Here is a 17,026-nt window from a genome sequence, read left to right as displayed (position 1 = left end):
ATATTCCTTCGGAGACTGCCATCTCTCTACCTCATAGTCTACGAGGACACCTGAAAAAATACGCCCCCCAAAGGGCTGTGATCTTAAAAAAGCAAAATGAAGGACTAACATATTCCTAGTGCTTTCATTATTATTTCTGTTTTTGTATCTTCTGCAAAGGTGGAAGCAATATGGAAAAGCCGGGATTCCATCCTCAGGAACACAGGGCTCTTTATTCATGGGGAGACACACTCAAGTAACATCCCAGTCCACATGGAACGCAGAAGTTACTGAGTCGCAATGAACACCTAAAAAAAAAAATTTACCAGGGGGAAGGAAAAAAAAGGGAAAAGCCAGGTGACAGACTTTCTGCACTTGATTAATAAAAACATCTCAGGCGCTACTCCCATGAGAGACACTCTCCAATTCACTGAGGAACGGAAGGTTCTTATCTCAGCAAAGTGTCCGTGGCCTGCAAAAATCAGTGTGGACTCAACTGTCCTAAAAAAGAAAAACAGAACAAACATTTGGTAAGTCTCCACTAGGTCATTCTCTTCCTCTCCTCTTTTGGAGACCTGTGCATCACACCAAACTGTTCATTTCACTCCCACCCCCTAAATTAGGTTTAGGAGAAAGACCAACAGATGGACACTAATTTTTGAGGCACTATTAACTACTAGCAAATGTAGGAGGTTAAAAAAGTAGTTTAAAGTTGGATAATGTAACCTAGTGAATATTTAAATATCAAGATTAGTCTAGCATGAATCATTTCAAGTAACCAAAATAACGGTTCGATTTGCTCATCGTGCAAACATGGCCAGTTAGAAGACAGCAGCAAAGAAAAGTAAGATCTGAATGTTAAGCATATTAAATGGCAACAGATCGATTCTCGGATCTCAGTCCACTGAGAGTCAGTGGTCACACCGATAAAATAAAAAGTGCAAAGCCACTGGTATTGGGTTTCACAAATTCACCTAATACTTTGCTGGGGTTTGTATCCAGCCGCAGAATGGCCATGGCCAGGGGAATAGTCAACGTTATGTAATACTTGGAATCCTGGAGCAGTGGGAATTCGGGAAGTATTAAATAGATTCTCATGGCTTCGACATCTGGTGGTGAACTGGACAACTGAGGAATCAGGCAACTCTCAAAGCTGTTCAAGATCTGTCCGAGAGAAAAGAATACTGAGAAATTCTAACATGCCTGAGATCTAGTTACCTTATCTCTAAATTCATAAGCTATTCGATAGACCCTCCATTCCCACTCACTCAGTATGCACTGAGGGTGCTCAGGAGATACATCAGTGGAATGAAAAGCCAAAGATCCCCACCCGTGCAGACCTTACTCTGGAAGGGCACTTCCTCAGAAAGAGTTAAGCTCAGAAGAAAGTTAAAGGTAGGTCAAATTCCCAAAGTGAACATTGTAAAGATTTATACAAGATTTTTGCCTTTTTATCTTACTCGTTTCTCTTGAAAGCTGAATTACTGCAGTGCAAAAATGCATTTTTAAAAATACACTCTGTAAATGTAAAGAACTTACCTGTTCTAGAATCATGGAGTGTTGAGAGCTCATTAACTTCTCAAATAACACTCTCGTTGAATTCAGGTCAATCCCAGGGATTTTGGGACTTGTTTTAAAATGTTCATCAATTCTAAACAAAAATGTTGAAAGTGTGTAATAAAAGAAAAACAAAGCAAACACTCTGACAGGAATTAGAAAAGGGAAACAAAATAGTCTGTCTCTACTGATGGGATTTAAAGTTGATCTAGCAGACAAGCTGCATAAAAACACTACACTTCAAGAAAGCCCAACAAAATCAAGCTCTGGAACCCCTTTTTCAAGATGATCTTAAAATTTTCAAGTGTTTTTTTTTTTCTTCAATTCAAAGTACAAGCAAGGATCATCATTTCAGTTTGAGGTTATCTTGAAATTTATAAGCAGAGTGTTATTTCCCTGATTTACTCTTGCATTTTTGCCTTTTTCTGTAATTCTGGTACACTGACCTAGATGTAGATGCTGTGCCAAGGGGCGAAACACATCCCTGGTGCAAACTGGCCCACTCATCAACAAATAGCAGGTAGAACAAACCTCATTTAAAGCTTTTCTTAATAATTTTTTTAAAAAATCAGATCTACAACAAATACAAAGCTAATGTCTCTCTTAGTTTACACAAGGGATACAATTACATACACCCAAGGACTAATACACACTGCTACTGTTTTTAACTTCCTAGCAATTCATCATTTTTTCTAACCTTAAATAAATCTTAACCTTTTAGAGACTTAGAGAGTCTCTCTTTTAAATTCCTACTCTTGAACATTACCACATCTATTAATTAAAAAAGAACTATCTATTTGCAAAACAGGCTACTGTTTATGAGTAATGGACACATTCAAATAGTTTTAACACCATCTGACAGCAATGTTGTAATTTATAAAAATATAAGTCGAGTTTCTAACATTAAAAAAAGTCATAATTACATGTATTGAAACCTAAATGGTCAAATAAAGAGATGCTTGGGCTTTGTTGGGTCTTTTGTTGTTATTACTCTAAAAATAAATCTACCCCAAACACAGAAATTAATTCTGGTGTCCTTTATGTAACCTTCTATATGCAGAGGTATTTACTGTCATACTGTTAAGAAAAAAACAAAATATTTTATCTAAATGTATTTATGCTTTGTAAAAGTGGTCTTCACTTTAACTGGTTTCCTGTGAGGCATTCTGCATAAGCTACATAAGCAGGAGTCCTGAAATAGCACAGTTGTCAGTTAAAAAAAAAAAAAAAGGCTTTACCCATTTATCTCTATGGAATTTATGAAACTAAAGATGAATAACCTAACAAATCTGGCCAAGGGCCATTCCAAACCTTCATAAAAACCTATCCTTCTAGAACAAGTTTTCTCAGCCTTGGTGCTATTGACTTTTGGGGCCAAATAATTCTTTCTTGGGTGGATAGGATTGTGAGGTGCTTGGCAGCATCATACCACTAGATGCCAGTAGTATACCCCCCCCCATTGGAACAACCAAAAAATGTCACCAGACATTGCCAAATGTCCCCTCGGAAGATAAATCAGCTTGGTTGAAAACCACTGTCCTAAAAGACCAACATCAGCACAATACAGAACAGTTTTCCGTGGAGGAAAATGCTAAATATTAAATCTGAAATAAACCGGATGAGCTCCTTTCAGCTGCCCTAATAATACAAGTAAAAGGCTTGGCAATCTCTAGCTGTAACTGAAGAGTTTCTGAAGTGACCTCTTGCAACCCAGTCAGGGACATACATTTTTGGTGGGGGAGGGAGTGGGATTCATACACTGAACTAAATTCTAAATCTTCTTGGGATTTCATTCACCTGGTCACTGGCAAAAAAGGACTGAGAAATGATCAGGACTTGGGATCACCAAAAATCAAAACCCATGACAAGAACCTTCTGCTGCATGAGGTTCCTGAGGGGGATATATGCAGAAGTGATAAGGCCAAGCAAAGAAACACTATTTCCTACCTGGAAAGTCAGCCCAAATGTAATTTCCTGGTGAGCTGAGCTAGACCTAAGGCCAAGGAGCTCCCGAAGCTTCCTTGGAACATCCCCCTAAGCTCACTCTTTTTGAGAAAAGAAAAACCTTTGGGCAACAATCCAATGAAACTGAGACTACTTAAAGAATTAAGAATTTAAAACAAATAGGGTATACATGTTGGGGGTAACATTTCAGAACAGCCTAAGAAATCCTGCTATTGATTACATCAACTCTCTCTGAGATAGTCTCACTCTTTGCTAATCTGCTTCTTTGCCAATCAGGCATGAATCAGCATTGCCCTTCCTGACATCTCATTCATCATTAGGCATTCCAATTTGTGCACAAATCATCAGCTTATCCACTAAATGAAGGCCAACCACCATCAAAGAGAACAGGAGTCTCTCATGGCCTTTGCTGAATAAGTATCTGAATCACATGTGGGTATTTTTTTAAGATTCTAAATCACTTACTTTTTTTCAAGAAAACTTCCATTCCAACAGGCTGCAGAAGATAAGATCTGAACAACACCACTGCTCAGAAAGAAAAAGGTAGGCAAGCCTTTAATAATTACAAAGAAATGGTTATTCAAGCCCAACAACAGGTTAGTCATCTATCCCAGGATTTCATCAACAGCAGCTTTCTTACCCAGATGAATCCTTGGAAAATGTACATTTGCTGTGGAGAAACATTGTGTCTCAAAATGGACAAGTACTTAAATTTTCCACAAGTCGTGTTAAAATCAAAAGTACCAAAGCTACTGAAAGAACGACTCTTGCACCTGATAATGATCTTGAACATTCTTCTACCATCAACCATCTAAGATATTCCCCGGCTCATCTCCAAACATATAATCACAAAAGAAAAGCTGAGCTGTTATCTCCCAAACACAGAAATTGTCTTTGCAAAATACTAAATGAACAACTATTTCCTTTTATTGTGTTTCTTATCTGAGAAACTGAAAATAAGTGAAATGAGTGTTTATTCCTATTACCTAGATAACAGAGGTTCTGGGAAAACAGCTACTTTCTGAGGACCCAGAAAGAAACTGTGTGTGAAGAGTCCTGGATTCTCTCAGTTAGTATATGGAAAAGGGAAGGAATACAACAAAAACATGGTTAAGGAGGGGGTTGCAATAACTTCCGGTAATGATAGAATCTGGGTCAAGAAAGTTCTCTAGAGATCATTTCTTCCGTCCCCTCATTTTACAAATAAGAGAACGAGAATGAGTAAACTGTCAAGGCCCCAGCAAAGGGGAAGCCACCCGCCCCTCCCTCGGTGAGTCTAGTCCCCTTCCCTTACCCCTACAACCTCCCAGCCTGAATTCCCCATCAGAGCCACCTAAGGTTAGAGAAACTCTGAGGACATGAGCTGCTTGAGGGCATTCCCAATGATCCCCTGGTGCACCCCAAAGTTTAGGGCCCTGGTCATTTGCCCTACTATAATCTATGTCATAAAGCAAGATGTATTATACGCATTTCAGTGTATACCACTGAGTACACAGAGTGTGATTCATTCATTCCCAAATATTAGATTCTGCAGAAAAATGGAAATGCTAAGGAAAGTCAATGAAAATGTATAAAAATGTGCAGGACAAAATTCTCCTTTAAAATAAACTTGATAAAAGGCCTCAATCCTTTTTACTTTATTTTCTCAACCTGACATTAAATGACCATCTCAGCTAATCATTTTCAATGTGAAAATGCTAGAAATTATTCAAGATGAGGTAAGGTAACAGCTGTCTTACTTTTGGGATGCTCTGGGATATGCATATGAAGAAACTCTTGGGGGTAAACAACCGTTAACACTGAGCTTTTTTTAGCAGAAAGGCCAACTCATACCTTCATCGGTGAGGATTTTTAAGATGTGAACAAGGTAAGTTTAAGGGACACAGTCTGAGAGAATGGGGGAACATTATGTTATCTGGGGCTAAGGACACCAAATCCTCAAGAAATATGTGGCAAAAAAAAATGATTCCCTAAATTAAAAAACTCCATGTATATTTACAACCTCATACGGAAGTAAGGAAAATTACTAAACTAGAACATTCCAATATACTCTGGAAAAAATAAAATTTAACAAACAGCCGCATACTTGATTGTATTTGCATTGCTGTGTTCTGAGAGTTTTTGTCTCCAAACTGCTATGGTTTCATCATTTATTAAACTGGTGTAATGTGCTTGGTTCATCGTCCTGAAGTCAACAGCAGGGGAAGAATTCTGTAAAAAAGAGAAATTATGTAGGATGGATCTTTTCTCTTTCTGCTGACATAGTCTCCATTTTGGGTTTCACAGGAGCTGGGGTGCACTGCCCACATCCCCCTCTTGACTCCCTCAGCTGCTGAGAGTGTCAGCTCCTAACAGCTCCCAGCTGGGCTGCTCTCTGGAACCAGGGCTACTGGTTCAGCACTTCAACATCTGGAGGCAAGGAGAGGTATAGTACAAAGGCCCCTTGCCTCCACTCAGGACTGGTGAAGAGCCATCCCAATTGGCTTCAGAGCTCCCAAGGAGACTGGCTGAGGCCTCTGTTACACTGACCTGCAGTTTCTCCCTCTGCCCAATCCTGCCTCCTTCATCCCTAAATAGATGCCCTTTCTAGAGCACACTACCCCTAAAAACTTTCTCAACATAAATCTCAGTCTCAGAGACTGTTCACCAGAGAAACAACCCCAACAAGGCTTTTCCACACTTCTTTCCCCTCTGCTTTGAATCACTGTAACATCAAGGCTTTTAAGGTATTGTTTGCCATAACTATTCACCGAACTCCAACAAAATATATTATTAGGGGCACCTGGGTGGCTCAGTCATTAAGCGTCTGCCTTCGGCTCAGGTCATGGTCCCAGGGTCCTGGGATCGAGCCCCGTATCGGGCTCCCTGCTCGGCGGGAAGCCTGCTTCTCCCTCTCCCACTCCCCCTGTTTGTGTTCCTGCTCTCGCTGTGTCTCTCTCTGTCAAGTTCAGTTATAATGTATAGTGCAAACAATCTATGAAAACTTAATGCCTCTTAATTTCTTGTTCCAAGTATATAGGTGTATATTAATAAGAAAGGTTGCAGAAAGGACATGTCAATAATGGCCTTGAAAATTCCCAGTGCTGCACAGCATTATACATCTTTTATTCAGAGAGATCTAAAAAAAAATAAGGACTTTTACTTTCTAAAATGTATCTTATTCAACTGGTATTTCCCAAATCCTGTTCTTGATCTAGAACTAAGAAAAAGTTGAAAGTGCCTTATACCCCCATAATTGTCACTAGAAGAGAGAGAAAAATTATATTAAACCATTCATCCATCAATTCATAAGATGATTTTTTTTCCCTCCTTTGTACCGACACAAAGAAAGACAACTTCCAAAGTAAATTTTCTTGGTTACTTCCCCATAGTTGTGAGTTAAGATATCATAATAAGGGGAAAGGAAGAGGGCATGTAAAAAATAACAAATCGGAGATGTTTGCCAATGTTTTTGATTATCTGGGTCTTGATCATTACTTTACTAAAATGGCCATGGACATCTATGAAAGAACAAAAGTCATCTTGAATGACACAGGAAAATCACAAGACAAAATGGACACTTGAGAACATACAAGCAAGATTGCCTCTTCATCCTGGCCTTAAAACCACTGTTATCTACATTTTAATTACTCTCCCCATTCACGGGGTAGCTGAACAGACTCTAACACATACAATAAAATAAAAACATGGAACTATTTTCTCATTCTTCATCGTATGTCCAATAAACTACAGGTGACCTGAATGAAGTATAATCTCAGAATCACTTAAGGACCCAAGAAAAGGTTATCAATTTTCTGTGCCTTCTAATTATATACAAGCCAAAAAAAATTTTTTTGATCTAGGGTCAGTGTTTCTCAACTTTGGATCACCAGAGTTTTCAAAATCTCGATGGCTAAGTCACACTCTAGACCAATTAAATCAGAATCTCTACAGACATCAGTGTTTTTTTTTAAGCCCCTAGGTGATTTCAAAGGGCAACCAAGGTTGAGAAAAAGAGAATTATGTCACCTAGCAGGCTTGCAGGCACATGAGCGCAAATACACACACACAAGCTCACCTAACATCCCAACCACACTCCCTCTTCAATCCTACCCATCAAACAACATGAAAGGAGAAGTAGGGGCTATGCTTTGCACTCACTGAATTGCCAAGACGTGGAGTCCAATGTAGCAAAGCAGTATCTGTACATAACTCCCCCCTCCCTTCTTCTACCTCAGACCTGGCATTAAGTGAGTGAGTCGCGTTTATAAAAATGGAACCTGTCACAATACAGATGCTTTCTGTTAGGTCGTTAAGTGATTCTTCAAGTGTTATGGTAATGGGGTAAACACATGATTTGATCAGTCTCTGTGTCTAAACAAATATCTCTGCTTAACAGTGTAAGTAAATGTGTACAGCCTTCATTTATTTCAGTTTTAAAAAGAAAGAGCAAAGTGATAGTCTATTTTTTCTTGTTATCTTACATTTTTAATGCATACCACTCTTACCAGTTGTTTAACCTTTAACTGCCCTATTTCTCTAATATGACATTATTTTATATCCTTTTCATCAATGTTTTGTTTTCCAGTCCCAACAGTGCTAATTACAATAATTTTAAATCCAACCACTTAGATCAGATACCATATTGGCTTTCATAGGAAAATTAAAATTGGATAATATTATTCAAGTCAATTTCTTAGGGAAATGAATACTTCAAACTCTACTTTGGACAAAGTTACCATCCTGCAGAGATTCGGGGCTTTTCATGTTTCATTTCACTGGCATTTTGAAGAAACGAAAAATAATCTCGGTCTTCCTCAAGATTTCTCTGTGAAACACTGAAGCTGGGCCTAAAATAGGTCTAAAGCAGCAGTTCCAAATCACCCCAGATGGCAGCACTAAACAGAACTTTCTCCAGGCTCCTGACCTGGAAAATATCTAGTTGTCAGTTTCCACTGTCCAACCTGCAGCCTCGGGCTCCAGTACAACCTCTTCTACCAAATCACGTAATTATATTGACTAGAAGGCAAGAACATTGTGTATTTAAAGATGGCAGAGTATCGGATGAATGGGGAGAATTTCCAGGACTCAAAGGGGCCCCTTGTCTCCACAGTTCCTATTTTCTTCCCAATCAGTTCTGATTCCTCTATCATCACAAACAGCCTTTCCCTGCTCTTCCAGAGAGGATAAGGATCTAGGCACCACATACAGTTGGTCCTCCCTATATGCTGGTTGAATAAAAGCGGGTGGGTGGGGGGCAGGGGGCAGGGAGAGGAAGCACAAAAGCCAGGAAGGGAATGGAGGGCAGAAAACAAATCTGTGTCACAAGTTTCAGAATCATTTCCCTTGTCCAGGAGGAGGGGAGGGACTACAGCTCTGTCACAGATTACCTGGACCACAGTCTCCTCTACCTTCAACCCTGAAAGATACCAGAACGGCATTCTTCCTGACTTACTACGGTGACACAGGAGACAATGTGAAATTTTAGTGTGGTGCTATGAGCAGATGATAAATAATAAAGGTAATCTGAAAATTACATCATCTCTTTTATATTTACCATATACTCAATCATATCAAACCCACTAAATTCTCAAGTACCTAGTATTTGTTGCTACCTAATGGGGAAGAAAGAGAAAGTCAAATAATGCCAAACTAAGTACAAATTCTCTAGGCCTCCTTAAATATCTTTTGGAACAAATGTAGACATAAACAAATAATTTTAAATTATAAATTAGAACTCTATGATTAAAATACCAGGAAAGTTATTGGCACTTCAAGGAAGCAAAATGGAGAGAACGTCTTCCACGTCAAGTTGGCTTACCTTGATAAGATAAAATTGGTAGAAACAGAGTAATACTGCTCTCATGTAATTATTTATTAAAATAAATACTGGTTCACCATTATTCCACCCCCAAAATAATAGTTGGAAGAATTGTTTACCTCATATTTGGAGCAAAGTACAAAAGTTTGGTCTCCTCCAGAGAATATCTGCTTAACAATATGATATTTAAAGCGATCTGTCAAAAAAATTTTCAAGAGCATATTTTTCAGTAGTTAAATTTTTTCCTTGATCCCCTTTTCTAATATTCCCAAATATGACTCAGACTGGTTTCCTATCCATTTCATTTATGTCAGAGAAGAAACCTTCTTCCTCGCTCTCTGCCCCAAAACTGTTTGTACTTCAATTAAAAATAAATGGATACAAAATGGTATCCTCCCCTCCAACTCTACCCCATCCCTTCCCCAACCGCAAGCTAATCCTGACGTTTCCATTCTTCATTCTAATCTTTCCAGCCACTAATGTGAAATTTAAAACAGTCACTAATATCAACAGTAACATGTCTAAGAAATAACTGAACATCTGAGTGTGGTGTTCTTTAGCCCCTTCAGGATGAAGCTTGTCATAGAAGGCCCTCCATTTCCTACTCCCTGCTTTATCTTCCATCACACTGATTCCACGGTGACCCTCCGATACCACCATATTGTTTTCATTCCTAATATACCGCACTCTCCCCTATCTCTGTATCTTTTCCTTCCACCACCCCCACTGCACACTGTGCTTTCCACAATGGTGCCTCCTAGAGCACAGTTGCCACGGTGCTCCTGCAAATTGTGTGATTCTGTGGTACTCACCACTGCCCACTCCCTCATAGTCCTCTACCTGGCTAACTCCAAATCAGCCTTTAAGACACAGCTCAAACTTCCTCTAACCGGAATACTCCTTGATGCCTTCCTCTGTGCTCCCACATTCCCATGAAGGGTCCTAAAACCACAGCATTTACATAATGAATTGAAATTTACCTATTTACGTTATAAAATCATTTTGGCAAACATCCAAACACAAATTTATGATCACACAAGTCAGGTTCTAATTAAACTTCAAAAATTTATGATTTCAAATTAAACTATACAACACTTAAGTTTATGAAATTGCTTTATTTCTTCAACACATGCATTCATGGCATGTCTACAATGCCTTGGTGTAAAAGAAATTCACAAATGACAGAGAAGAGGACACCTAGCCATTCTTTCACTTTTAGGAACATCATCAAAACCAAATCTTATTTATTTTATATTTCAAGTTCCACTGCATTTTTAGAGGCTCATATATTCTTTCTATAACTCTTTCTTGACTGAGAAGTCTGTGCCAGGCCTTGTGCTGTATGCCAGATTTACAAAGAAGACTCAGTCCCTGCACTTAAGTTTCTTACAATCCAGTAGGAAACTTATGGTAGTTATTGCTTAAAAAAATCCTAATTAAGCCATAAGTCACTTTATAGTCTTCAAAATCAAGTTATTATTAAATCACACTTCTTTTTGGGGGCACCTGGGTGGCTCAGTCGTTAAGTGTCTGCCTTCGGCTCAGGTCATGATCCCAGGGTCCTGGGATCGAGCCCCACGTCGAGCCTGCTTCTCCCTCTCCCACTCCCCCTGCTTGTGTTCCCTCTCTCGCTGTGTCTCTCTCTGTCAAATGAATAAATAAAATCTTAAAATAAATAAATAAATCACACTTCTTTTTAATGACTCTCCAAGCTTCTTGTCAGACACTAGATTTATTATTTCAAGTCATTCATACTGAGTGACTGCCTTATTTTGATTTCCAATGAAATGGACAATGTGCTATTTCACTATTTTTTAAGAGAAGAAAAAATGGCATAAAAAGAAATCATGTCATGTTATGACCAGAATAGCAAAAGCAAAAGGAAAGTAACAGCACAAGCATTAAGCACACAGGTTCTAGAATGAGGAAGAGCTGGGTTTAATTCCTGCCCCCAGAATCTATGTGGTGTTGGATGAGTTACTTAACCTCCTTAAGACTCAACTTCCTCATCTCCAACATGAAATAATAACCACTAATTCTTAAGGTTGTTTTCAATGCTTAGCATAAGTAATGGAGCTTGGTTAAGTATTCAATAAACATTAACTTTCTTTATCAGCAATAATAATAAATAAAATTTATACACCACTACCAAGGTCCTTAGGGCCAAAATAACATTTTTTTTGCTTAACCTCAATGGAGATCTCTAGGATCTCAATTATAGAACCTCATGCATAGTAACTACTCAAATAATTGATGATCAATGTTAAAAGAAAAGATCTCATACTCATTTCCTCCAAAAGACTCCAAGGTAAAATACAGACATATGTTCTATAAACAATTTTTTGTTATCATTTAAAATACCATTACATTCCAATGAAAATCACTCTTACCGGCTCTGGCTGAAAGCTGGCCACTATGAGCGGCCCAGTAACCTTTCACAGGGGATGGGCATTTAACGTTACAAGTGTGTCCCGTTCCTAATTGACCTCTTGCTCCACAACCAAATGCATAGATGAGTCCAGAAGAAGGCACGAAGGCTAGGGTGTGTTGTCTGGGGAAAAATAAATTCACTTATCAGCACAGTTTCTACCACTAGGGTACATTCAGACTGACTTTTAACCCCCACACGTGAGCACAGCAATGCCTACGGGTGCCCCCTAGAAATCCCACCCTACATTGACTTGTGACTGTTTTTGCAGTGGCTGGCTCTCTGTAATCTCTGAAACTCTAGGCAAGGAGGAAGGTGGCAAGATGAGAAAAAGGCTGAATGGCCTGCTGCATTAGGCCTTTGAGATGACAGGGAAGAAGCAGGGTAGACCAGGCAAAATTTCCAAGAAGTTCTTTGAGGCTCTCTCACTTTCCTTTCTTCATGTCTTCCTCCCTGCTAGTCTTTATCCCAAAAGAAGTCTCATGTCCCCATCTTGCTACACTCATCTAAAACCCGTCCTTGACACACTTTACTCAGATCGAACTTTCTCCAAACTTTCACTGTGGCTGTGTACGCAGTTAAGACCTCTTAAAATGCTGGTGGTTAGAAGGGCGCCCAGGTGGCTTCAGGCAGTTAAGCGTCTGCCTTCAGCCTAGGTCGTGATCCCGGGGGGTCCTGGGATTGAGCCCTACGTCGGGGCTCCGTGCTCAGCGGGAAGTCTGCTTCTCCCTCTGCCTCTCCGCCTGCTCATTCTCTCCCTCTCTTTTTAGATAAATAAAATCTTTAAAAAAAAAATGTTAGTGATTAGATCCAACCACATGCTCTGTCATTACAAAGACAAGATTCATTTCAAGGTCTCAACAGACACTAAGAAGCTCTTCAGGGCACTCACCTGCCACAAGCAATCTGAGTTACTTCACTGCCCATCAGCTCCAGAACTCTTCTTGGATTAACCTCATCATTCATGGAATCATGTCCAAGTTGCCCACAGGAACCCGCACCAAAGGTAAACACACCTCCACTCTAACAAGGGACAAACATGACATGACTGCATTGTATCTCTGAGTTTGAGTATACTCCTCAAAAAGCCTCTGTACACAAGATTCATATCACACTAGTCTGTACAAGAACACGATCCTTCACCAAAATGCCTCCTTTGGAATGTTCATTAAGTAGAAAAATAATTTAAAAAAAAAGAAATTAAGACTACATCTTTATGGAACAAAGATAGCACTGCTCAAGGGACCATGTGCCATCTGTAAATTTTGAAAGTTGTTTAGAAGTACAATGATGTGCTAGGAAGCAAAACAAAATAAGGAGAAACAGAGATAGGTGAAATGAAATGATTTTGCACAATCGTTCATATCTAAGAAATTAAATGCTCCACAAACTCCTTGGTAAGTTAGCTACTTTTTTAACAACTGTACTTGAACAAATGCTAAGGCATTTTATTGAAGTGAATCTATAACAGTATTTGTTCAACATAAAAATACATTTTCATTCTCTCTGCATGTGATGGTTTTAGAAAAAATAGGTTGATAATTTTAAGACATCAAGTACATTGCTCTGTATTTTTCACATATTTAAATTGTTTTAAAGGAACACAGAATGTTGCTATATACTATATTTTAAGGTTATTTATACTGAACTATTTTTAAACACCATCACTAGTCTAAAAGATACTATCAAAACGAATCAAGTAATAATCATCATCTGTGCCATACCCAAAACCAAAGCATCACAGAAGAAACCAAAACACTGAGTCCCTTACCTTTGTGAGGACTGCTGTGTGTTCTTCTCCACAACTAATATAGACGACTTTTTGTGTTCGTAAGAGTTTCACGTGGCAAGGAGACTCTCGATCTAAAATAAGAGAAAAATCAGAATGTCACTACCATTTGTCTTTGAGATGAAATATACACAACTATTTTAGGATGAATTTTGGGTCCCCCTGGATCCCTGACTCACATATTCAGCTTCCTGCCTATACATCCACTTGAATATCTAATAGACATCTCATTTTGAATACATCTAAAACCTAACTCATGGTTTCCCCACATTCCCCAACTCTGTCCACTCACCACCCCAACACACACACACACACACACACACACACACACACACACACACACACAGTTTCCCTCAGTCCATAAATGGCAGCTTCATCCTTCCACTTTTCCTCTCTTTATTTCAAGCACACACCCAACAATGAGCAAAACCAACTGGCCCCACGTTCACAGTATATTCAAATCCGACTTTATTCCCACTGCCTCCAAACTGGTCTTCCAGCCTCCCTGGGGTCTGCGCTAGCCAAACTTAAATTGGATCACTTTTCTCCTCCAAACATTCAGTGTCTTCCCCTTTCAGTGAGTGAAGCTGAACTCTCTCCTTTGCCTTCCATGGCCCTGCATCATCGGGCCTATACTACCTCTCTGACCTCCAGCCCTGCTGCTCTTCCTCTCGCTCATTCCACTCTAGACTACACCACCTATCTTCCCACATTAGAGACTCTACACATCCTGTTCCCATTGACTGAAACATTCTTTGCCCAGATAGCTACATGTCCCCTTTTTCCCACCTGACCTCCTACAGGGCTTTGCTCAAACATCTTATCAAAAAGGCCCTCTCTGGAAACCTTATATAAAACAGGAAATTCTCCTCTCAAACCATCTGACATACTGTACTTCCATCCACCAGCATGCAGTCTCCACTAAGTCAACAGTATTATCTGTTTTGTTCATTGCTGCACCCTTAGAACCTAACATGGGGCCAGCACACAGCAGATTCTCAAGAAGCATGTGTTAAACAAATGAAAGTGCTTTTGAACTAAAGAGGTACACACAAAGAGTTTACTTACCTTCTTCATCACTGAGCCCTAGCTGCCCTGCATTATTCATCCCCCAGCCAAAAACTGCTCCTGAGAGAGACAAGGCAAAGCTGTGAGCTCCTCCTGCAGCCACCTGAGCCAGGGGGATGCCCTCCAGGGACCTCACCCGCTGCGGGCTGGCTTGGGAGGGGAACTCCTTCCCCAGGCCCAGCTGCCCATGGCTGTTCTTTCCCCATGTGAAGAACTGACCATCTGAAATAAAAACAGGGTAACTGAAATTACCTTTCACAAAAATAACCTCATTAGAGCAATACAGTTGCCCAGTAAGATCATTTGTTAGTTGCTCCCCCTCAACCTACCAAACTCTCCTGAGCGCAAGGGGCAGAGACACTTCATGCTATGAAGACTGCCAAAACCAAAACTCCCACTTGTCATTACAACAGAGAGGTAAACTGAGTCTTACTGCCCTTCAAAGGCTATTAACATTTATACAAAGAAAAGAAAAAATTAAATGTTTAAGTCAATTCAGTTGTGAAGAGGCCAATTACCAGGCTTGGATCCACTAAGGGAGCTGAACTAGTTCTAAACACACCAAGATCATGAAACCCAGGGCTCAGGAGGTCCATCTTTCACCTGGACTATCTCACAGAGCATTGAGCATAACATGTTGGTACAGATTTCCCTTCAAATTTATTCTAACACAGAATATAGTATTGTTTGCTGACTTAGGTTTCCCTAACTCCCTCCTTTTCACTTATTTGGGAGCTTGATATGGAATATCACTTGAGAGTGACTATAGCTAAGAAAAACCAATCTTCTGTATGTTCAAGAGCACTGAGATTCAGTCCTGTCTCCTTCTCATCCTCCCCTGAGAGAGCGATGACCGCCTTCTTCACTGTCTACACCCCGAAAAACGTATGAGCTGCACAAAGACTGTCTCAGAAACACCACTGTCCAACAGGAGTGCATAGACCCTAACCAGTGAGTTAAAAGTGTCCAGTTAGATATCATATACAAATGCAAAGAGAAATAGTTCTCAAATTAACATAACATTAGCATACATTTCAATGTTATATTACCAGCTGCAAGAGCCAAGCAATGCCAGTTGCCACAGGAAACTTGTAATATCGTCTGCTGGTTCAGCTTTTGTATTAACCTAAAACAGAAAAGGCTTTCTTCTTAAGAAGGCATTCACAGTGATCAGAAATATTCCCAACAGTTGTAATAAATAACATCTTTCCTAAAAGACTTTTTAAAATCAAATGCATAATCTTACATGATATAGTTCTGTTAGGTCTTTCACTAACTTCCTACCTCTTAGGCAGTTACTATTAAGAACAAAACAGAACAAAATGAAAAATACATCTGCACTTAAACCCATTGCAACACTCTGTTAATTACCATCTTGAGGGGGAAATGGAGTAAACTATAGAAGACAGATCCCTAGGCATCTGTCTTCTGCTGTCTATTTGGTTTTCAAAATGAGGGCAATGCAATGCAATGATCCAGCAATCTCACTTCTGGAGGAATAGCTAAAAGAACTGAAAGCAGGGTCCCAAAGAGATATCCATACACCCATGTTCAGAATAGCATTATTCGCAATGCCCAAAAGGTAGAAACAACTGAAGTGTCCATCAACAGATGGAACAGAATGGAAAAACAAAATGTGGTGTATTCATATAAGGGAATATTAAATCGATCTTCAAAAGAATGGGAATTCTGGCATATGCTACAGTATGGATGAAACTAAAGGACATTATGCTAAGTGATATAATCCATTAACAAAGGGGCAAATACTTTATGAATGCACTTATGAAAGATATCCAGAGTAGTCATATTCATACAAATCAAGTCTGATGCTGCTTGCCAGTGGCTGGGAGAGAAAAAATGGGGAGCTGTTATTTAAGGGATAAAGACTAATTTTTGCAAGATAAATGTCTGCAATTTCTGGAGATTGTTTACACAACTATGTAAATATACTTAACACTACTGAGCTATACACTTAAAAATGGTTAAGACGCAAAATTTTATGTGAGGTGTATTTTGCCACAATTTTTAAAAAATAAGGACAAAACCTAAATTCCCTAGGATAGTAAAGAGGAAGATCGTAGAGTACTTTTCAAATCCTGCTCCTGTGCTTGTTCATGTGAAACACAGGGACAAGAACAGTACTTATTTCACAGGGTTGTAGTAAAAAAAAATAAAGAAAAGAAATCCATGTAATGGTGCTTCGTGCTGCCCCACAGATTTGGGCACCTGGGAATATCTCCCGCTCTCTATTGTAACAGCTTGCAAGTTGCCATGATCTTCTTCATTAAGTCAAGGAGTCAGATGGACACGCTCTCAGGAGAGGGGCATCTTGGAACATAGATGCCCAGTGGGGGAGGAGGAGATTATTTCAAGTGACAAGCAGATATTACCTTTGTTAATGTTTTATTTTCTCAGATATGAAAAGATTATAAAACAGAGT

The 17,026-nt window shown here is 39.4% G+C and overlaps 1 protein-coding gene across 7 annotated transcripts in view; it reads right to left on the bottom strand.

Annotated features, from left to right (window-relative positions):
- HERC3 (HECT and RLD domain containing E3 ubiquitin protein ligase 3) overlaps positions 1 to 17,026 on the bottom strand; it is a 128,134-nt gene that overhangs the window by 43,625 nt on the left and 67,483 nt on the right. For 5 of the 7 annotated variants that reach the window (XM_025873421.2, XM_025873424.2, XM_073891941.1 and 2 more), the window contains 10 exons: positions 15,618 to 15,712; positions 14,587 to 14,808; positions 13,501 to 13,592; positions 12,622 to 12,752; positions 11,692 to 11,852; positions 9,421 to 9,497; positions 5,588 to 5,712; positions 3,967 to 4,026; positions 1,519 to 1,630; positions 954 to 1,143 (listed from right to left, as the gene is read on the bottom strand). In XM_025873421.2, the coding sequence (XP_025729206.1) occupies positions 954 to 1,143; positions 1,519 to 1,630; positions 3,967 to 4,026; positions 5,588 to 5,712; positions 9,421 to 9,497; positions 11,692 to 11,852; positions 12,622 to 12,752; positions 13,501 to 13,592; positions 14,587 to 14,808; positions 15,618 to 15,712 (1,265 nt within the window). The remainder of the gene's footprint in view (positions 1 to 953; positions 1,144 to 1,518; positions 1,631 to 3,966; positions 4,027 to 5,587; positions 5,713 to 9,420; positions 9,498 to 11,691; positions 11,853 to 12,621; positions 12,753 to 13,500; positions 13,593 to 14,586; positions 14,809 to 15,617; positions 15,713 to 17,026) is intronic. The other 2 variants (XM_025873423.2, XM_025873425.2) reach the window with 1 other exon arrangement.

Source organism: Callorhinus ursinus, unplaced genomic scaffold (genome assembly GCF_003265705.2).
Source record: "Callorhinus ursinus isolate GAN/ISIS: 27379988/994484 unplaced genomic scaffold, GSC_fseal_2.0 scaffold4, whole genome shotgun sequence".
Taxonomy (NCBI): Eukaryota; Metazoa; Chordata; class Mammalia; order Carnivora; family Otariidae; genus Callorhinus; species Callorhinus ursinus.
The sequence above is the reverse complement of the archived record's forward strand: the minus strand, read 5'-3'. Positions and strand labels throughout refer to the sequence as shown.